This window comes from Gambusia affinis, linkage group LG13 (genome assembly GCF_019740435.1).
Source record: "Gambusia affinis linkage group LG13, SWU_Gaff_1.0, whole genome shotgun sequence".
NCBI classification, from domain to species: domain Eukaryota; kingdom Metazoa; phylum Chordata; class Actinopteri; order Cyprinodontiformes; family Poeciliidae; genus Gambusia; species Gambusia affinis.
In genome coordinates this window covers 14,718,565-14,741,831 of record NC_057880.1, presented here as the reverse complement: position 1 = coordinate 14,741,831, position 23,267 = coordinate 14,718,565, and the positions used below count along the sequence as shown (strand labels likewise).

Genomic DNA, 23,267 nt, shown 5'->3' with positions numbered 1-23,267 from the left:
GTGCAGCAACTTTAAAACTGGTGTTATGTGCTCTATTTCTGGTTTTAGTAAGAACACGAGCAGCAGCATTCTGGATCAGCTGCAGCTGTTTGATTGATTTGTTGGACAGACCTGTGAAGACGCTGTTACAATAATCAATGAGACTGAAGATAAACACATGGATGAGTTTCTCTAGATCTGGCTGAGACATTAGTCCTTTAATCCTGGAAATGTTCTTAAGGTGATAGAAGGCCGACTTTGTAACTGTCTTTATCTGGCTCTGGATGTTCAGGTCAGAGTCCATCATTACTCCCAGGTATCGGGCCTGATACAGTAGAAAAAAAAAAGGTTTTTTGCTGTTGAGCAGATTCTAAAATAAGTGACAGAACAGCTGTGTTGGACCAAAGCCAGGCTTTCTTATTCTCTTCTGTTGAGATGATGATCATGCGGAAAACTAACAAGATCAGGTTTCAAAAGATGAAAATGCCACTCCTTTGGTATATGAAGCATGTTTACATAAACAGTAACAGTAAGGCATTTTTCAAAACTTATACATATATAGTTGCATTTTTGTTCTATTAATATACATTAAAAAGGTCTTGAAAAGCACCAGGAAAAAAAACCCATGAAATTAGGCAATCTTTCAAAAAAAAATCTTTCTAAAAGTGCTTTTTAGAGTGTTGTTTTGCTCTCATCTGTTATCCCAGCATCCTTTGCCATGGAGTAGAAATGACCTCGCTTTTCCATCAGATTGCTTGGAGAATCAAATTCCACAATTTTACCAGCATCGAAGACCATCACCCTGTGGAGCAGGAATGTCACATCATTTAATCCTGGCTAATATATATAAACTTCTAATATGTGACTGGATTGGATGTGAGTCAGGACACTTCAGACTTTCGTGCTGAACTCGGACTCACCTGGAGCTGTCCATGATGCTGTGCAGACGGTGTGCGATGGTGAGCACCGTGCAGTGGGAGAACTCTTTGCGGATTGTATTCTGAATCAGGTCGTCTGTCTCCAGGTCAACGGCTGCAGTGGCTTCATCCAGGATCAGGATTCGAGATTTTCTCAGCAGAGCCCGAGCCAGGCACAGCAGCTGCCTCTGACCAACACTGGAAGAGAGAGGCAGATGTTCAGATCTTATCTGGGGCTCTCAGAAAATGTGTGTGTACAAAGTGTTTTGTATACAGAGCTGTGACAAAGTATTTGCCCCATTAACAATGTGCAACAATATTTCATCCATCCATCCATTTCCTTACACCCTTCTTCCCTAATGGGGTCGGGAGGGTTGCTGGTGCCTATCTCCAGCTGCGTACCGGGCGAGAGGCGGGGTTCACCCTGGACAGGTCGCCAGTCTGTCGCAGGGAAACACAAAGACATACAAGACAAACAACACACTCACTCACACACACACACCTAGGGAGAATTTAGAGAAACTGATTAACCTGACAGTCATCTTTTTGGACTGTGGGAGGAAGCCGGAGAGAACCCACGCATGCACAGGGAGAACATGCAAACTCCATGCAGAAAGATCTAATAACTGCTTGTGCCACTATTGGCATAGATCACTCTGGGATCAGTATTTATCAATTATTATATATTACATAATCATTATTATATAGTTATATATTTACAGATAATTGAACATTTCCAACAATTTTCTGAAAGCATTCAGTATAATCTGAGTTAGACATTTACACATTTCGACATCCTATGAGTAAATCTTTCTGCAGCTACATTCTATGCAATGTGATTTGAATAGTCAGCATTGTTTAAGTTTATGTTGCCCACCTGAGGTTTTCTCCCCCTTCTGCAACCTCATGCTGTAATCCTTCCTTCAGCCCAGCTACATAATCCTTCAGATGAGACAGCTCAAGCACTCTCCAGAGATCCTCATCGCTGAATTTGTCAAATGGATCCAAGTTCATCCTCAGTGTCCCAGAGAACAAGACTGGATCCTGCGCTCCAGAATCATATAGGTTAGTGTACTTAGCAGAAAAGATTACCTTGTTTCTGCATTTGTTTTTGTCTTTGGTGTCTACCTGCGGGATGATTGTGAGTCTGTTCCTTAGATCGTGCAGTCCAATGGTGGAAATATCTACATTATCGATAAGAATACGTCCTTCGGCTGCTTCAATAATGCGAAACAGGCAGTTTGCCAGGCTTGATTTTCCAGCTCCAGTGCGACCCACTATACCAATCTGAAAGTAATGAAAGAATAAAAGACATACAATCTAGTAAGTAAGGTGTATAAATGCTATGATGAGTCTTTTTAGTGGTTACAGTTAGTTGGTGCCTCCCAAAAACATCCAGAAATACAGTTAGAAGCTTTTCTACTTTGAAACCAGCTTTAAAGAAATTCCAACTGCATTGTTGTCTATGTCATGACACGATTGTTTTAAGTGCCAAATATTTTATAAGGATTGTAATTTTCTCTGCTTTATGCTAGAGCCATAAAAGACAGTTGTAAAAAATTGTATTTGTCTTTTTAACTGGTTTCTGAGAACAAATAAAATCAGGGTTTTAAAAAGCGATCTGTTGGCAGAATGTCTGAGTAATTCTACTGACATAATCTCAATTTAGAGGTGTGCGATTAAAACATTGCCTGCAGATTACATTTTTAAGTAATTTGCCCTCATATCTAATATGCTCTCTACACAAATATATTAAAAGAAGAAATACCAATTAGGCAGGAGGGAGGAAATCCTTTTAAATGAATTCAAAAATAGGCAATCAGTTTCCTTATCGATAGTTAATCACAACTCCCATTGCTTTGTAAGAAGAAACAAACAAACAAAAAAAAAAGCAAAATGTAAACAACTCTGTTGGTTTAGGGTATATTCATTTCGATTCTTCAACTGAAAACAAAAATTTAATTGAGGATTGTTTCCACAATGAAAGAGACAAACTTTCTCAGTGCCACCGATGTCACAGGAAATCCCTTTCAGGACCAGGTCCAGTTCAGGTCGGTAGCGGACCTTGTAGTCTACAAACTGCAGGCTTCCTACTTCAGGCCATTTCTCTGAAGGCCGATGCTGAGTCACCCAGGGAGCCTGAAGAAAAACAGGTGAGGATCTCAATGTCTTGTCCTGAAAAATTGTCTAAGCATTCTTCCTGGTACGATTATGTCAACAGAGTGACAGATGAAAGACATATGTCAATGCAGGAGCCATTATTCTGTTTGATCTAAGATATTAGTTGGGCCACTAGGTGTCACTTGTATGCTAGAAAAATTTGTAAAAAGCTTGAGCTGTTTTTTGACTGTTTCACTGCATCATGATGAACATGTGTGAGCTAGAGTTGAACAAAAACTACTTTTTGAAATTAAAAAATAAAGTCTTGACGTAACCAGATAAAGCCATCTGAATTCATTGGACTTTGCTAAGACACGATGGATTCATTGATGAGATGGTATATGCACAACTTCACTCATTGAAAAACTTTCAGTACAGGCATACACACTACAGATGGAGCCACTACAATCAAAAACACCACCAGCTAAATGAGCTTAAGGAGAAGATTTTTGCACAGAAAAGTCAAAACTTAACTTTCAACAAAGAAAAATGCTAAATATTTTCAGCCAACTTGATAGAAATAGATTTCAGCAAACAGAGAACTGATGTGAATCTAATATTGGCAAACTGTAAAAAGAGCAACATACCTCATTCTCAAGCTCAGAGTATTCACTCACTCTTTCAACGGCTACAATACTAGTCTCCAGCTGTGAGGTTACGCTAACCACCAAGTTGAGGGTTAGGGTTACCTGAAAACCACAACAAGACACAAAAATTCAATTAAGGTGTTTTAGGCTATTTATAATACTGTTATTCTTGTGTAATATATTTTGCTTTCTGATTGAGATCAAGTGACTCACATTGAGTGCGTATGATATTGAAAGGCCAACGAGGCCGCTGTCAATGGAGTTTCTAGAAATGACAGCAAATACAGCAGCAAAAAACACCACAAGGTTTCCGAGAAACTGCAGGCGGATGGCCAGCCATCTGTTGAGCAAACAAACACTACCTATAAACATAAACACAAATGTATGCAAATATCCCTGTCTGAGCCCCATATAGGGTGAAAGTGGGAATACTATATTTGCTTACCACATTTTTAGACTGATGATAGATTTTGTTGTATTAAGAGGTAAAGTGGGTGCAATATTTGTGATCTCTCATGTTCAACTTGAAGCCTGCACATAGAAATCTAAGCAAGTGATAAACTGGGCAGACTCACATGTATATGGGTATTTTTGGAACAGGTTCCACCGTGGGGAACCCAGAGAGATACTTGAAGTTGACACAAAAACGCAAAAACTGAATGGAGCCAAAACAAAGTACACCAGACGAGTTGGTTTTGGGTAGAACTGACTATATGTTACAGACTTGTAAGTGTCATAGGAGCCAAAAGTGGCACCATTTCTGTAGGCCCCAGTTGGCAACCCATACACAAGTTCCATGTTTTTAATTTATGGGATGAGTGGGAGTTTCTTTTACTTAATGCTCCAAATAAAAGCCACCAAAGTCCACCAAACGTGTGCTATGCTACTGTACAATCAGACAGACATAAGAATCGTAGTTTGGTTGTGCTTGTGGGTTCCCTTCCATGCTGACCTGTTTGACATGATCCTTGAATAGATAGTTTTCAAGTTTTCATCGATGGTTACTTCATTGTGTTTCATAAATCGTTCCTGATGGTTGTAGGCTCTTATCACGGACAGACCTGACATGGTCTCGCCAAAGTGGGAATATATAGGAGAGCAAGAGACTGACTCTAGGCGACGAAGCTGTCGTGACGTTGGTATGTAGAATCGCTGGAAGAGAATGGAGGGAAAAAATTGTAACAAGTTAACACAAACACTCTTTAGTACTACCACTGGACTTAAGTCACTTCGATCCAACTCAAAGTTTCAAAGTTGTGTTAAAATTCAAGTGATATAAAATGCTGAAACTTGCATATTATAACTCACTTGTATAAAGAAGTAGATCGCAGCCAGAGGAATGATGACAATGATGAAGAGAGGAGTGGAAAGACAGAGGAAAACCATTGTTCCCAGAATGCCCAGCAGATACATGATCCAGGAGCTGAACAATTGTGGAATGACTTCATCTATTGTGAATATGTCCTGCAAGAAGAGCAAAATAGAGTTGGTATTTCACAGTTTTTAAAGCAGGAAGTTATTAACAAACAACAGTTTAAAACTATGAAAATTAGAAAGGATTGTATCTATGTATCTATTCATTTTTTCAAATAACATGTTTTTAAAAATCTTATACAAGCTAATAAAAAACTCAGAAAGAAACACGGACAACCGCACCTTTGCAAAGCGGTTGAGGACTCTTCCAAGTGGTGTAGTGTCAAAGAAAACCATGGGGACTCGAAGGACATTGTCAAGTAGTTTTGAATGCAGAACATGAGAGGCGTTGACTGCAGCATTGGTCAGGAGCAGCGTGCCGAGGAAGACAAACAGACCTGAAACAACAACAACAAAAACAATACAAAGTTGTCCATGAACAAATCCCTTTCATTTTACACAAAAGGATGGTTTCAACTGTTAAAAATAAAGACAACAATGGCCAATACATTAAAAGGAATCAAAGTGTAAAGTCATACTTTGATTTCATACTTAAAAACGTCCATAAGGGACATTCAGACTCCAATGGTGTTACTTTTGGTTGAGTAGCAGGGTTAGGAAGGAAAAAGACAAAATGTTGATGTTCCTTCTCCATTTTCAGACTGAAGCACCTCCCTGAGGGTGAAAGCTGATGATGCTTAGACAGGACATTGGCTCGTCTCCCAGTGTCTGGAAAACCTCTCCAATAATTTGTTATACTCAGGAGTTCATGGTTGGCTCATGGACTGAAAGATGCCAAGATTTTGTTCTTCAAAATCATCGTAAACCCACCGGTAAATTTGAGCTTAAATAATAATAAATCAAACTCTTGATCACTAGAAAATAGAAAATGTTACATGATTTATTTTTTTTAAATTATAGAAAAACATGATTGAATGTTTTTAATCTGTGGTGTCATAGAAACAGCCAATTGTACAAATTGCGAGCAAGGAAACCTTGAACGTATGAGGGAGGTTTAGCTTTCTGTGGTCCAAAATGCAGTTTAAACACATCAAAGGCAGCCAGTAAACCAGTATTAGAACACAGCACACATTTTACTGTTTCTGTAACTTTGCAATACAATATTTATGTGTTATATGACATCATTTGGAACAAAAAGAATATAAGAACTGTTTAATTACCCTGAGTCATTCCAAGAGCACCAAATACCCCCACCCTGGTGTCTCTCTTCATGGGAGAGTATGTCTGGTTGAAATGCTCCACTGCATCATTGGTCCAGTCACTCAGCCACAAGTTTTGACAAATAAAGGCAACATTCTGGATGATGTAAATGAAGAAGACCCAAAAGGAATATCCCCAGCCCATGGCTTGCATGTACTGGAACCAGACTGAGAATTTAACCTGGATGTCAAACAGAAAACAAACACCAGGGAAATGCTTTTAAATTGTCTAGCTCTAAAGCAAAGTGTTGTGAAAAAGCATGTTTCTTTTCTTTCTTTTTTTTTTTGTTTGTTTTTATCAAAGTCCAATGATACTTAAACAAGGATGGAACTTTGTGTAAGTGTATGGGCGGAGAAAAGTTAGTTAAATACAATGTCTTTTTATGTGTTGGTTTAATGCATTGACATGCAAGTCTATTGATTTCACAAGACTTGTGTAAACAATTCAAATGGAGTGTGTGAGCTTCTCTCACACACTCCATTTTAAGACATTAAAAACACATGTTTTGTTTGCCTAGCTTCTGAATCTAGGCTTTAAACACATGGTCTGGTTGTGTGAGCCATTGTCTTCCTGAGCTTGGATCTTTCCAGGAAGGCGCGCCCTTCCGAATTCTCTGGTGGTGTCCTGATTATTTTCTCTTGCTCATTTTTACTAAAAGAAACTTTAACTCTATTAATAATACCACTAGTAAAAAATCATTCCTCATAATTATTGATAGTTACATAAGATGTTACTATGTAAAGTTCCAGTAAAGCACTTTGAAATGCTTTGATCCTGAAATGTGCTATGCAAACAAAATTTGATTGATTGATTGACAAGCTAAGCATTGAATACAAACATTGAATATGGACGTTAGGAGGCCAATGTTTCAGACCTCAAATGCTCATTCAGGAATATGTTCCCTCCACAAAATCAAATGTGCATTTAAAAATGTCAATAAATCAATAAATTGCTGAATAAGTCATCAGTGTTATGGACTGGATTGGCCGTGAACCAGAGGTTGAATTAGTTAAAACAGCTGATTGGGAGATATAGATAAAACCACACTGCTCTTTTACAGACATTTGTATTGATTAGCAGACTCAATCTCCAATGGTGACTCTCATTCTTGTTTGCATGTTCCTTCAATCTGGTCAGAGGCATTGCAAGGAGAAGAAGTTTAGACTGTGTAAGTATGAAGCTAAGGTAGTTATTTTTATAAATATTTATTTTGATTAATTTCTAGGAAATTAATAAAAATAATTCCTGCAAGTCTCTGTATCAGAGACCTGCAGGAAAAGATAACTGCGGGTCTCTGATACAGAACAGTGGACAGTATCGGTATGTGAGTATACACTGAAAACGTGATCTCTAGGATCTATAAGGATTTTACTAGAGTGTAATTCAACGAGTCAATGAATTGAATGTCCTGCTAGTAGCATGTCTTGGAACATGACATTTGAAGAAGGATTTAGGAAATAGATTTCAGCCAGATATAGACAATCTGGTAAGAAACATGGTCTCATGTTGGTCCTTATATACAGCACAGTCTAATAAATTTGATGAGGTTATGATCTGATATAATGAAGGTCAAAGGTTAGTAGTAGAAAAGCCAAACTCTCCATACAAGAGATTGGAATCATTAGGAGCTCAGAAAAGGCGCAGCAGTTGTAAGGGCAGAAACTGAAAATGATAAACACCCTGGGAGTACGACAGAATCAGGCTAATAAAAAACGTATACCTGTCCTGTTTCCACAGTCTCCTTCTCAATTAACCTCTGAGCTTTCTTTGTGTTTTCAGGGGATTTTAAATTGCTGTTTTTTCTTAATCTGAAACTACAGACAGCACAGAGCAGAAGAGAGGAGAAATGAAAGAAATAAATCAGAAAGAGCACCGACTGAAATACTATAGCAAAGCTTTGAGCAAAAAATAAGTCTTTGAATTTCTTTTTTGGAGTTATCGTTTTTACACCACCATGTAATTCCAGAACAACTCTCCCCACATTCTATCTATTGTGAGGATCACATTCTATCTATTATATCACATTTTATATATTGTACCTATAAAATATATATAGGCACATTATATACCGATATATTGTGAAATGCCTATAAAAATATTCACCTTCTTTGGATGGTTCAACACCTTATTGCTTTTGTAAATAAAATAATGGTAAATATGACTTGATATGTAGTATAAACAATAAAACAAAGTACTCTTTAATCTCAACATAAAAACTGATTGAAATATTTCAGTGAAAAAAAAAATTATTTAATTACTGATCAAATTCAACAGAAGTTGAGCTAACAAGTGTGAGCAGCAGCAGCCCACAATGTGAAATGGAGAAATGGTTCACCAATATTACTGCTACATTTATAAGTCTGAACAAATCAGATAAAAAGATCACTGAAAATTAGAATTAGGAGATGGATGCAAAGACAAAAAAAAATAAAAAATGCTATTTTGATAATCATACTACATGCTATGTTTGGTAAACACCAAAGACTGAGCTGTTCTGTAGAGAATAATTAATCACTTCCAGATGTGCCAGCCTGATAAAGAAGACCCATACAGACTCAGTGTGTGGCTGCTGAAATACTGGAGGGGAATATTTCAAAAGGGATATACTTCATTACACTTTATTTATTTATTATATATGTTTTTACTCTCAGAGTTGTTGGTTGCAATGAAGTTTAACATGAGATATGGAACCATGACTCCGTTTGACATAAACTAAGCTTAATAAAAATTTACAGAGGGGACAGCCATTCTCAGCATTTGTACAGTACAATTAGATCAAACCTGCTTCTGTTTCCTCTCTGGCTCCGTCGGTTGCTGTTTTCCCTCCTCAGCATGAGAGAAACAGCATCTGCCAAAGGAACGTCTGACTGGTTGTCCTCTGAGTCAGAGATGAAGTCTTCTTTATCGTGACATCCATCTAAAAGGATAGTGATAAAGATTAATATTTCATCTAACATTCCTTATATTGAATGGGAATTCACATAATTACCTTCTGAACTTGTTTGATTACTTTGCTCTGGGCCGTATGCGTCTAAAAATTCTGAGAAAGCTCCTTTGCTGGCTCGGAGGCTCTGGTAGGATCCCACCTCAGAAACTCGTCCATTCACCAAAACTACAACTTCATCTACACAAGGCAGGAAACTAACTCCATGAGTCACCAGGATACGAGTCTGCAGAGACACAAAATAGTTTAAAAAAAAAAAGCTTTGCATTATTAGGTCTTTATGGGAATACAATCAAAGCCATTCAGATCCCAACTTTACTGAAATTCCAGGGAGAGTTTTTCAACCTAACCAACAAGATCTTGTCCATGCTTTTATGCAACACATTAATTCTGCACATACACACCTTGTCTTTCAGAAGTCCATCGGGTCCAATAACTTTATCAAATAGATGCTTTCCCACATGAGAGTCAACCGCAGACAGGGGGTCATCTAGTAGAAAAATATCAGCCTGACTGTAAACTGCTCTGGCCAAGCTGACACGCTGTTTCTGACCTCCTGAGAGATTGATACCCTATGGATACAAATCTAATGTATTACCAAAACATTTCATGCAAACAATCCTAACATTGTTTAAATTCTAAGCTTTGAACGCTTAAACCTACCTTTTCTCCAATCTCAGTGAGATCTCCTGCAGACAGCAGCTTGAGGTCGGGGCCCAAAGCACATGCCTCCAGTACATCTTTGAACCTCTGCTCTTCATAGGGAGAGCCGAACAAGATGTTATCCCGCAGAGTGGCACTTTGGATCCAGGCTTGCTGTGGTACAAATGCAAGAGAGCTCTGGACGAAAATACAAAAGATCCAGTAACCATTCTTTAATTTTAAAAGATATGCTAAACAAAATTTAGAGCTTAGAGTTCTCTATGCACTGTAAAAAATTAACTTAGGGGTTATCACATTAACAAAAGAATATCATGTGCTTTTAACTAAATAATTTCATGTTTCAAACAAAAACGTGATACAATCATGTTGGATAAATAAGAAATTCAACAACTTCACGTTTATGAAATTTAATCATGTTGAGATAACATGATTCATTATAGTCAGACTGATCTTGTGCTGAAGCCGAGTGAGATCACAGGATATCACGCGAGTTCACACGAGACAATCGTTTTTGTCTCAGCTTGAATAATGTATTCAAGTTGAGATAACGTGATTCAATTTAGTCAGATTCATTTCCCTCTGAAGAGGGTCTAGCGAGATCAGGGGATATTGAGAGATTATGGAAGATGACGAGACATAACTGTTTTGCGCCTGGGAAAACTTCAAAGCGGTTTTAGTTACACATTAAACTATAGATATTTGTTTTTCTCAGCAGGGCACTATTGGCATTTAAGAACTGCACCGTCATAGTTCTTAAATGTGGTGGCGCAGGGGTTTAGCACACCGCACGTTTGGAGGCCCTCGACGCAGACGTCGCTGGTTCGACTCCTGGTCCCGGTGACCTTTGCCGCATGTCTTCGCCCTCTTTCCTGTCTGCCTACTGTCTCAAAAAAATACAAGCCACTAGTGCCAGCAAAACTCTTCGGAGAAAAAAAAGTTGGTTTCAATTAAATTGCCATTAATCTTAAAATTATTTGGTCCAAAGTGTTGCAAATTAGTTGGACTGGCTCTTTTAAATTACATTGGGTCCAACTATAGTAAATGAGTTGAATCAACCTTTATAAATTAAATTGAGCTGACACATTTGCTTTAATTTGGAATAGCCATAATAAATTAAGTTGAGCCAACATGTTTGATTTAGAATCAACCATAGAATAACCATAATAACATAAGATGAGCCAACACAATTGCTTTACATTGGAATAACCTTAATAAATTAAGGTGACCTAACACATTTGCTTTAAGAAGGAGTAACAGAATTACATGGTGCTGAAATAAAGCCATCAGGTGGAAAACCTTTCCATGATTTTTTTATGTTCATCCAAAGAGGTATTTTTTTCAGTGTGACTTTCACATGCTCACTTTGTCTAATGAGTGTCAACTGTGTGTATTTTCTGAGAATAAATGTGGCTCAGCCTGTTTTAATTATGGACATGGCTGTTCATGCTTTTTATTTATTCATAATAAATAGAACCACACATTGTTATTTCCTTGGCTATGTGGCCAGGCTTGTCAGTCTGCTATCTGAGCACAGTAGTGACCAAAGAACTTTTGGCACTACTCTTGTCCACATCATTTCCACCAGCAGTTTTTAACATATTTTGGATTGCATCCTTCTTTTGAGTATTTTTTTGTCTGCTTGTGCCTTTTAGCTGTCCTCAAGAGCCACCATCCTGTAACTCAGATGCACGCATACCTGCTCCAACATGCCTGAATCAAATGAGTGGCTTGTTACCAGGCCACTACGAAGATGAATGACTGCTGGTGAAGGAATTTAGCCACTTGATAGATGTGTTGGACCAGGGTTGAATCTAAAAGTAACAGGATGGTAGCTCTGAGGCCGGATTTGGGCACTCCTGCAACATGTCATATTTTCATAAAATCTTTCAATTATTAATTTGAGTTGTAATATTCTTAGAAATATCTCAGTCCATTTTTTTTTTCTGATCAACAGAAAAGCCTAGGTACTAATGGTATCTTTAGGGAAACAAGAGCAATAGTACACTCTTTAGAAATCTGCCAAGTATCGTTTTAAACTGTTCTTTTTTTATTATTGCCACTATTTTTACCCTAAGTAATGCATAAAAACATACAAAAACATTTTACTTGAATGTTAACGAAGCCTTTGGTCCTGTGCATTTCTCCCAGGAGCGCCGACAAGAGAGAGGACTTCCCTGAGCCCACAGCTCCTACTACAGCTACCAGTCTGCCAGGCTTAATGTCCAGCGACACACTGGGAAACAAAGGCAAAAGTAAAGTGAAAAATACAGTAGCTTTAAAAGCCAATTTTGTGGCCACATACTGCAAGACACTTAAGAATAGCTATGAACTAAATAGAACAGACACACCTTTTAAGTAGAGGTTCAGAGTCTTTTTCCCATGCGAAAGAACCATCACATATGCTGACAGCAGAGTCTTGGGAAAGAAAACACATTAAAACAAATCACCCAGTCAAATTCCTGACTGTGGGTGAGACCATCCTTTATTTCCATGCATAGTATGATTAAAAAATAACTAGGTGTGGTCTGCATGTTGAAAAGCGACCAGCCCCCAAGCTCCAAAGACTGCCTCCAGATGAGGCAGCTACATTTATTTATTTATTTTTATTGGGGCCTGCGAAAGCAATGCCTACAGAAAGGAGTAAGTCAATGTTCTTCAACACACTAGTGATAACCCTTACAAAAAAATCCCATGAAAATCACATGTGGTTCACACAAATTTTACATGTGAATGATGCGAATCACATGTGAAGGCACATGAATACGTGTGATTTTGGAACGTTTCGTGGTAAAATCACATGTGATTCACATGTGAATCACACATTTCCACATGTGATCACATGTAATTTTCACATGTGAAAATCACACAAAAAATCACATGTGATCCACATGTGATCACATGTGATTTTCATGTAAGGGAACACACATGCTCTTCAAAGCATTTTAACTTGCACACTGAGGTTTGCATACTGAATGAAGCAAGTCACTTGTTAGGAATAGTCCGCACGCTACAGACATCATTTAAGCTTACGTTAGCATTTTAACTAATTTTAGCCTACCCACTGCTGTTTGCATCCTACATGAAGTATGTTAGAGATCAACATGCTACTGACAACATTCCAGCTAATTTTGGCTTTTATAATAAGGTATGCATATTGAATGGAGTAAGCTATTGTTAGTCAATAGGGATTTTCCACATTTTAATAGTAGGAGTTAGAGGGTTCTGCATGGTGGAGCTGAACTTGCAAAATCAGTCCTCATTGTCGCAGATGCGTGATGAAAACTGGGTTGTTTTGTTCTCAACCTCATGTCTTCCATTCCTTCTTATTATAAGTCCCCTGATGAGCTTTTTGCCTTGCTCTCCATGCAAATCTTTTGTGTGATTGGTCTGACTTCCATGGGCATGCTCATTCATCTGTCAGAACACCAGTTTTTCCATCAAAAAGCAGATTTTGAGGAGCAAATTTTAAGTAGAAGCTAAACCTAACATACAGAATCAACACTCAGATGTGGGCTGTCAGAAGCCAAACGGGGCTACCTTGATAAAACAGCTAAATAGATTTCCTATAGATACTGATCAGCATAAGATTCAGCATGTTTAGGAATCTCAGTCCCCACTGGATGGAGAGATGGTTAAGTGTCAACAGCTCAGAATAGAGAGTTAGTTTGGAGGGGTATAACAAAACAAATAAATGATTAACTTACTAAAACTAGGGTCATGACACACAATGTCGCTCTCAAGATCATCTCCTCCCAGAAACTTCTCCAGTCTCTTCTTAGACACCGTTGTCTGACGTGTGAAATCAACAGGTAATCATAGTTTTCATTACAGCTCTGACTTGTGTCCATGCTGAAGTTAAAACAGTATTTACCTGCACAATGGAAGCTATGAGCATAGGAAGCATGCTTAGTGGCTGTCGTAAAATGTTGAATAGAGAGATTGAAGTGAAGGCTTTCTCAGCAGTTAATATGTTGTCTGAGCTCACAGCAACAAACACAGCAAATGTGGCCAAAGAGACCTGCCAAAACCCACAGGCCAAGTTAGCGTCAAGAACCTTTATGGGCTTTTACTAACTTGGGAAACTTTTAAAATAACTCACTAGAGTGGGGGCACAGTTGGAGATAAAGGTGGAGAAAGATGTGAGATAGGCAAACTTCCTCATCACCTTCAGTTCTTCTCCTCTAATATTTTCAACTTGAGTCTGGAAGGACGGCTCCCACGCAAACAGTTTCAGAGTCTGGTAAGAAATGAAGGATGAAGTAAGAAACAAGTGGACCCACTTATATTATACTAAAATATCTAAATATGTTAGAAAGAATTTAAGTATCTGATCATTATCAGAGGAGGGGATTACCTTGATTCCATTCAGTATTTCATTCATTATTTTTAATCTCTTGTCTTTAGACTTCATGTTTTCTTGCTGAAAACAAATATAATGCATTCATAATTAATCACAAGTAGCATATATCAAAAATAGAGAAACTCTAGTACCTTAAATAAAACTGCAAGTAAAATAAGTTGTGGGAAGATTTTCAAAACCTGTCAAAGTGCTTACAAAATAAATACCAAAGAATCAGACCTGAGAAAGATCATGAACAAGGCGGACACCTGCAGAAAGCTACAGGGCAAGTATCAAAAGGTCAAAAGAAAGTCCAGGCTTTCCAGACTGGCATAAATCAATTAGATTGCTGCTTCTCTGTTCTTAAATTTTCAAAGATTGGAGCAAGATTTGATGCATTTGAGACATGCTTCATTTTTAGTGACCGATTCTGTTTGTGCTAAAGAGAAGGAATCCTCCATCTTGTTTTTAAATTTTGAAAGCAATCGTATCTATATCTAATTTTTTTTTTCAACCTCAAAACACAATTTTAACACAAACTAAGCAACAGTTATCACACAAGCCACATTTGAAAGGTGGACAAAGAATTTATTTGTAATTCCAAAAAAATTTAGCGACCTGAATTTTTTTGGCCTGGTTGGCTAACAGTCCATTGACCGGCACCATTAGCAGCATTACTGCAACCCCTGCTAGTGTTGAAGGTCCCAACTCCAGCCACAAGAAAACGATGGACACAATGATCTGCAGAGGGCAGGACCACAGCAGGTGGATAAATTTGGTCACGTCGTTGAAGCGCTGGGCGTCTGCTGACATGAGATTCACAGTTTCTCCGACTGTTGACTCTTTGCGGTTGTCATTAGACATCACCAACGCCTTTGAAAGACGATAGAAGATAAATGATGAAAAGAGGGAAACAAAGTAACCATGTTCAAAGCTGAATAAGATAAAGGATTAAGCTATTAGTTCTAGCTGCAGTTGGAAGTCATATATCTGACAAAGGGGCTGAATTTAAAGTCAATAGTTTCATAGTTACAAAATGCAATAAATTGCATTAATAAAGAAAAGTAAAAATGTTGTCTATGTTTTGGGAGTCTTTTAAATAAATGACAAAACTTATTTACAAAATCAAAGGTTGGAGTTTTAGCTTAATTAAATTGCATAAAGGGGTTGTTGTGATGTCTTCTCTGCTGTTACCTTCTTGTACACTGCAGCCATGAGGGCAGTTTGAACCTTCATCCCCAGAACAAAGCATCGCCGCAAACACTGCTGCAAGAACAACGATTGTAGAAGAGCCACCACCAGCAGCAGCACAGCATACAAATACCCTTCCCAGGCATAGCTGGATTTGTCCTGAGTGAAGGAGATCATCAACCTGAGTAAAAGAATAAAACATGTACTATCATCTATGATGATCATGTCAAACTCATAATCCTCTTCCAGGTAATCCTTTTACTCGTTTACAAATTAGCTTCTGTTTAGTTTCTTCTCAAGCTGTCCTGGTGTTATCAGTGAATGTCTCAACTAATCAATGAGGAGTAAACAGTTAAACCATGCAGGTTTAGACATTCACAAGGTCAGACTGGATCAAATTTTAAGTCAAATTTCTCTGAGCGTACAGACATTGAAAAAATGTTTGTATGGGGATTTAAATAGATTAAGTGAAAGAGGAAAAAAAAACAACAACGTTGTAGCAAACTAGATGCTACTGATTAAATTGTTTTTACTTTGGTTAGCAGAGCAGTTTCGCTACCTACATATAAACCAATAAACTGTCATTTATTCCTGCAAATCTAACTCACTTCAGGATTTGAGGACTGGCAAAAGCCAGAAGATCCTGCAGAAGTTTGAAGAAGGCAGATTCGATCAGGAGCCATTTAAATGTCTTGTAGATGGTGGTAACCAGCCATGAATTTGGATAATTTGTGTCCTCCTTCTTTTTCTTCTTCTGCTTATTTTCATCTTCTTTCTTTCCTTTTTCCTCCTGATGTAAAATATGTAAGCACACTCTTTAGGAACACAAAAGCATATGGGGACCACCTGGAACAGAATCGGTGTTGTTGAAAATACAATTATTATTGGGGATTATAAACCTGAATGGGTTGTTTGTTATATTTGAATGTTCTCACCATCATCAGTACATCCTGACTCACACCTTTCCCCAGACCGTTGCTTTCAGAAGGTGTTTCCATAGATTTGCTTCGATTTTTGATCAGTTTATTCTTCAACTTTTTATGAAATCGGATCCGAGCTTTACCCAACTCTAATTGCATGTGATGACTGAAACGCTGACTGATGTAAGAGATGCTGTCCACCTCGTTCAGCTCCCACATGTCCTCCTGAACCAGAGGCTTTTTGTAGCCTTTCACCACCATGCTGGAAAAGAAAGTAGAAACCTTAGATTATGCTATGAAAAAAGGTTTGCTAGAAGTTTTTTGTTGTGGTTGTGAATTTACCCATTGAACCAGTTAAAAGTGGTTCTGCTCAAGAATGTTGCACCAGCCTCTGGATTCTGCAACACAAACAACAAAGATGTAAACTGATGCTAAGGATATTAGATTAGGTTTATTTTGTGGTATTGCAGTGTGATTTAGACAATTTCAAAGTAAAATCAAAAAGAACAAAAATCACCTTTTTCACAAGTTCCTTTGTCTCTGGAGAGATGTCAGCCAAAGCGGAGAGAATGAGTGCTATCACCTCCAGACCAAAGGAAATGTAGAAAAGAGAGAAACGAGGGACATCTCTGACCTCTCCCTGGGTGTCAAGATGTTAAAGGGTTAGACAGATGTTGTATTTAATATTTAACTTAAATATAAACCCATAGCTAATCTTTGGTTGCTCATACCAGCCTAAGAGCTTCCCGTAGGAGGGTCTGGAAAGGGAAAATGTCACAGAGGACAAGGAGAAGCCAGAAAAGAAAAAGAGAAGCAGAGTCTACTACTTTTTCTTTTCGTCTCACTCCTTCTTGACACAACAGCAGGAGAATCTGAAAACAAAATATATCAAATCACAAAGTAGACTGTGAAGATTGCTTCAATATTAAATATTGGAGCAAATATCTGAACCTAAAACCTAAACTTTACCCATGTGACAGCGAAGAGGACTGGGTTTGTGTAGAATACAGCAGAATTTTTCTCTGCTGAGCTGTTTGGACCAAAATCTTCTACTAATGTGACAATCAGGCCTCCAATGGCCGTCAGAAACAACAGAAACACAACAAGCTGAGGAGGGAAGAGAAAGATTAGAATGATTATTAAAATGCTTCCATCTCAGCATCACATGTTGAAAGAATGAGAGTGTTTTAATTGTTCAATACCTGTTTGCAGAGGTAGAGCTTAGTCCGACGTTTTGTATTTACTTGTGATCTTTTACAGAAAGACATGAGGTTCCATGGAGCGCATAGCCAGAGGAAGCCCAGAGGGATCCAGACCAGAACTGTCTGTTCCAGACATACTGGGAGGTCAGGGTCCTCTCTCTCCAAATAGGACTCATTCTGAGGTACAAACACAAATATGTACACACATGCATCATAAACATGTTACATAACATTTTGATGTTCACCTAAAGAGAAAAAATGACAGCCATTTAGACCTTTAAAAAAGAAGTTTAAATTTTTATACACCTTTAAAAGACTTGGAAAAAAAATAGTTTCACAGGTTTAAGAGAAGAAAGCTTGTTTCAATCAAATAAATATGTATGTCCTTAGAGAAATGTGCATTTCAAATAATCAACTAGTACCTAGAGTACTAGTTCACTCTAGTCAAATCTTAAGACTAGGTGTCTTAAAAGTTGGAAACACTGACAATAAGCTGAAGAACCTGAACAAAATTTCACAATGTTTTATGCCTAATTAAACTTTTAAATTAGTTTAAACATGTTAATAATGAGAAACTTTAAATATAGAATCTGTCATTTTTGTAATTATTGGGTTGTGTTTGGGAAGATAAACATTAGAGGTTGCAGACCAGATATGTTTATGCATCACAGCTAATCACTAGACTCGTCTTGAGACAGAAAAAGCTTAACTACACTTTTAAAGAACATCAACAGTTAGACCTACCCAAAAGACTGACCCGCAGTACTCCTCCAGAAACGCAGCACACATTATCTGCTGTGTCGGCTTCACTCACGGGCGAGGATTTGACGTCCAGACGCCTGGTGCCCTCTGTCCACCCATGGTGCAAAGACAATTACAGGATGTTTCTGTTGGGGACTTTGATCCTGGATCCTTGAAGCATTAACAAAGTCTCTGCAAACCCCTATGAAGAGAATATCTAAGCTCAAATATTACTCTGAAAAACAGTAAAAAACAAAAATTTGTGTTTAGAAAAAGTGGAGGGCACCTCTTTCTGATTCTGTTTTTATGTCCTGGTCTTTTTGAGTCTAGACTATCACATATTTTTTTAAAGTCCAATGTCATTAAGTTCTTAACTGACATGGTTAAACAACTGTCGAGATGTTTTTAAAGTCACCAATAAAACATCTGCAGCTCACAAAAAATGGGTGAAAGCCAGGGGGTGGGATTGTTTGCATGAGCCTCCTACATTATCTATTACTTTTTTTAACTTGAGCTAGACTAGGGTTGGACTTAGATCCTCAGTGTACTCTAACTGAGCATTTCTAGTCTAGCAAAAGTGAGACAAATGAGATTAAACTTTCACTATTTTCGAGAAGACTAAAGAAGAAGATTTTGTAATATGCGATGCAGAGTTCAAAGCAGACTAGAAGACAGTGCAAAGCTGCTGTGTTAGTCTAAGTTTACTCACTTTGTGTTACCAAAGGAAACTGTACTATATGAATTATTACAACTTGGCTACAATAGCTTTCCGTTATGCCTAGAGTAACATAAACTAGAAAATTCCTGAAGAAATTTAACTGGGGCCTGCCAAAGTGTGCCCGTCGGTTTGGACCCAGCGTTCCGATGCTAAAAATTTGCATCAATGCTAAAGCTTAGCTCAAAAATTCAAAAGAAGCATGTGGAGAATCACAAGAATGTTGACTAACATGGACATGAACGATTCAGCATGATAATCAGCTCACTAGCATGTTTTCTATACTTGACTTACACCATTAAGTATACTAAACATGGCTAATAAGTCAGAAAATAGCTAATAGCTTATTTAAGCTAAAAGGCTAATGCTAATGAACTGCCTTGCTGCGCAAGGCAGTTCCCTAACCTGAGAGAAGAATATGAAGCATTCTAATATTAACCTGAGGGTCATATTGAGGCTTTTATTTTGAAATTTGCAGAAAGCTTCATCATAAATGCCCACACTAATCCAGTGTTTAAGAGTGCTTTGGATAAACCAGTCACATAAAGCCAAAAAGAGAAAATACATGATGTAAAAATTGCCAAGGCTTTTATTTTGAAATTTTTGTTAAGCTTCATTTGAAAGGGTAAAAGTCATTCCATGTGTAACAGTCATTGGATTAAATCAGTCATATAACGCTCAAAAAAGCAATTATCTGATGTAAAAATTTTCAAGGACTTTTATTTTGAAATTTTCAGTAAGCTTCATTTCAAAGGGCCAAACTCATCCCATGTGTAACAGTGACTGAGTTAAATGAGTTATATACAGCCCATAGCAGCAAGTAGTTCTAAAGGCCAGCTCAGTCCTCCTCTGTTTTAACTGAACTACTAGTTCGAACTACAGTGATGCGTATTTGTAGTCCTAAGCAGCTCTCCCTGCTCGGGGTTCCGTTGCTATGGTAAATAATCCTCTCTGCCAGCTGTGAGTGAGACATCCAGGGGGAGACAATTCTCTGTTTGAGCCAGCCAGTTTGACTAAAAAAAGCATTGCAAACAACTCTTTCCTGTTCGGGAACCGTAATACATATTCGAAAACCGTTTGAAGCATATGAGAGGGCTATTTGTCTTCTCACATAGTCCCGCCATTCATATCTCTACCTCACTCACAGTATTAACAGCGATGAGATAAAAAAAAGTGTGTGCCAAGGTCAGAAATTTTTTAGAAATACATGGAAGTGAATCAGTGAGATCTGTCTGCTACCCTTGCGCATGACTTTGCTCTGAAGCACCTAGAGAGAAAACCGTAAGCACTAGATAATTTTTGAAAACATTTGACCGGAGCAGGCATGCGTATCAATGTCATGACCGAGTTTCATACCAATCATGCAATATTTGTGAGCGTGAGGGCGAGTTAAAAAATGATTTGGGGTCAAAATGTCTCTGACTCTCACTCTAGCGGAGCGGCCTTCACACTCTGATTTTTCCAAAAATCAAAAACTTTGGGTCGCTTAGAAAGAAGTTGTGGACAAACCATAATTCATATTGACCTGCTGTCTTCACTTTAAAAGAGATCACAGACGTATCTACAAAATGAAGTTTGAATGGTGTTTCTACATGACGACACAGAAAATCCTCAAAAATAGGGTATTTTCAGGATTTAGTGGTTGCTTCGTCCCCTTGATGATGAGAGTTGCACCTGGTGAGCTTGTTAGTGATTTTGGGGTCGTTTGTTGCTTTTTACGTCGCCATGGTAACTCCAAATCCCACCAAAAATAATAGCACACCTCCCGGGATCGAGCCGCACGTTTTGATACTTTTGTGGGTGGGCTCGCAGCGGTACGAGCCGCATTCCGGGTGACGGAAGAATAATAAATAATACTTAAAGAGACATTCTATTGGGTGTAGAACAATAGGTGCCTGCCATGAAATGCATGGAGGCAGTGACTGACTTGCTTTGCAAGTCAGTCACTGCTCTCCTTGTGCATTGCTATGGGGCAGGCCCCAACTAAAACCACAAAATATTATAGGTCTTTTTATATCATAATGATCAGGCATTTCACTTAATGAGCTATGAGGTTTATTAACACCTCCACAAAATAAATGCAAGTTAAGAAATTGCACAAAAGTAGAAAAACTTTTTGCACAGTGTGTTTATTTAATTTGACTACCGGTAGTCTTAATAGCATATTACTGAAACTGATTTGTTTCCTGGCAAAATAAACCTATAAACCAAAGTTCTCATCCTCTCTCTGAGAAAGGTTTAGCAATAACAGAATGAGAGAATCACCAAGGTGGTAGCGTCATGCTGAGTGCATGTCGTTGCACCGCACAAATGGACGGAATAGTGAAGATAGAGTTGCCTCAAAATTCTTCCTCCTTATCTCCAGAAAAACCGCAAGCTTTTCCAAACTTGAGGATATAAGGGTGTCCCAACAGGACAATAATCCCAAAATGAATCAGGACTGGTTTTGAAATGCGTAAGGGAGGTAAACAGCTAGCTTTAAACAGCTAGCTTCTGAAATGGCCCCAAACACATTGTGGACTACAACATAAATGTGAGGTCGGTGGAATGAACAAGTGATATACCTGGTCAAACCTCCAGTCAGTTGAGACAGATGGCGACTCACATCGAGTCACGATCTGCTGGATGCTTCTTCCTGTTAAAAGTGAGTTGTTCATTTAGTCACTTGCACTATATGAGGTATTGCTGCAAGGTTAGTGACTTTACGTAACTGCTGAATTTTCTTAAACCTTTTTAGTAATTGGAATAAAGAACTGAACCCTACGACATTGTATTGTAACTAACTATGGTTGAGATATAATGTATTTATTATTGGATTTATTTAATTGCCCTAATGTGCAGTAAATTAGAAAATGCTCTGGTAAGACCATTAAATAAACATGCTTTCCGATAAGCCCATATTTCTGTATTAACAATTGTAGTATTAATTTAATAGTTGTTAGCAAAAAAAAGAACCTGAAGGCTTCAAGACATCAGTCTGTAATTAGTCTATAATATGTTTTACTTAGTAAATTGAGCTGCTGAAAAAAAAAAAAAATCTAATTTATTGAACATGAATATATGTTCGGAACATATATTAGATGTTTTTGGTTCTGCAAGATGACATTTGCTATGAATTGCCATAATAAATAACAGGCTGAATTAATTAATGCTGCAGACCTTGGTAATGCATGCTAACTAACAGACATATCCAAATAATTGTGAGTGTATTTGAGTCTGTAGTCACAATTTAGATCTTGTGGGGAAATCAAAAACAAATTTTTTAAATTATTACATTTGCAGTCCATCCTGAAAAAAGAAAAAAATGGTACAGATAAACTAAAACCCCCAAATTTACATGATTTTCTTGTCCCCGCTAGTTAGCCGTTAACCTCTGACCGCCAAGATAATTGAAACTAAATGTGCAGAAAATTCGATAAAAATTATAAATAAAAGTAATCTATATGCCTGTCTTTGTTAGCTTTACTTTGACATGTTCAATTGCAAACATGTGATCTGACATAAATTGGTACTTATTGCTACAAATGAAATCTGCACAACAATCTGTGATGGGACATTTGACCTGAAGCTCCAATTTGTGATCATAGCAGCAATGGCAATGTCAAAAAGATGAATAAAATCTTGTTTGAAGAGCAAACACATCTACATACTTTCAACTTTTCAAACATATCTGAAACCACAAATTCCTCTCTTGTCCTGGTGTTCTCTGACAGCTTCTTCCTCATGCCGGTGGAGCTGCTGGCAGAAACCAAACCTGTGAACAAGTTTAACTCAAAATAATTTTAATCGATTGATTTTTGTCAGACATCTTGTGGGGGAGAAATTCTGCCTGGTTGTATATGATGAACTACTGACCTCATCTAAAGCCTTACAAATGCATGTAATGTGTTTTTCAGAATGTTTTATTGTTAATTGTTACTGCGCATATGATTGACACACTTGATTTCTTTGGAAGTAAGAAAAATGGCTAAAACCACCAAGGTATGAACACTTGATCCAAATTTGCACAGCATCTGAAGAAGTTGCCCTTTTTTGTCTTGAAATTTGTTTTGTTTTTTTGTGAGTAAAATTACCAACATTGTTGTGTTAAACTGAATTTAGAAATAAGATGGTCATTCTCTTGCTGCACAACAGAGGTGAGAAGCCAACCGCCGTGGGAACTTGCTGTGGTCCTCATGGACGGTGAGATAGGACCCTCAAAGGCGAAACTACTCATAATTACTGCTCAAATCCGAGAAAAGAAAGCAAGAATTTGCAATGCAGTTCATTTAAAGG

The 23,267-nt window shown here is 37.9% G+C and overlaps 1 protein-coding gene across 2 annotated transcripts; it reads right to left on the bottom strand.

The window, feature by feature from the left end:
• Positions 1-161: 161 nt before the first annotated feature.
• On the bottom strand, positions 162-18,686 carry LOC122842218 (ATP-binding cassette sub-family C member 2-like). 2 transcript variants are annotated; one of them, XM_044135873.1, is made up of 33 exons: positions 18,564-18,686; positions 18,281-18,479; positions 17,537-17,713; positions 17,304-17,441; positions 17,066-17,206; positions 16,852-16,974; positions 16,677-16,732; positions 16,350-16,596; positions 16,023-16,204; positions 15,418-15,595; positions 14,842-15,096; positions 14,239-14,304; positions 13,984-14,121; positions 13,756-13,902; positions 13,589-13,673; positions 12,233-12,299; positions 11,991-12,117; positions 9,885-10,061; positions 9,626-9,793; positions 9,267-9,447; positions 9,059-9,194; positions 7,998-8,091; positions 6,238-6,457; positions 5,300-5,454; positions 4,952-5,107; positions 4,596-4,795; positions 3,857-3,983; positions 3,644-3,745; positions 2,892-3,035; positions 2,025-2,183; positions 1,774-1,940; positions 900-1,094; positions 162-781 (listed from the first exon to the last, which is right to left on the bottom strand). In XM_044135873.1, exons 2-33 carry the CDS (start codon positions 18,323-18,325, stop codon positions 652-654), a joined length of 4,683 nt encoding a protein of 1,560 aa, XP_043991808.1. In that variant the 5' UTR covers positions 18,326-18,479; positions 18,564-18,686; the 3' UTR covers positions 162-651. The 2 variants fall into 2 exon arrangements, with proteins under 2 accessions (XP_043991808.1, XP_043991809.1); XM_044135874.1 differs by having other exon boundaries at positions 18,281-18,686.
• Between the last annotated feature and the right edge of the window lie 4,581 nt (positions 18,687-23,267).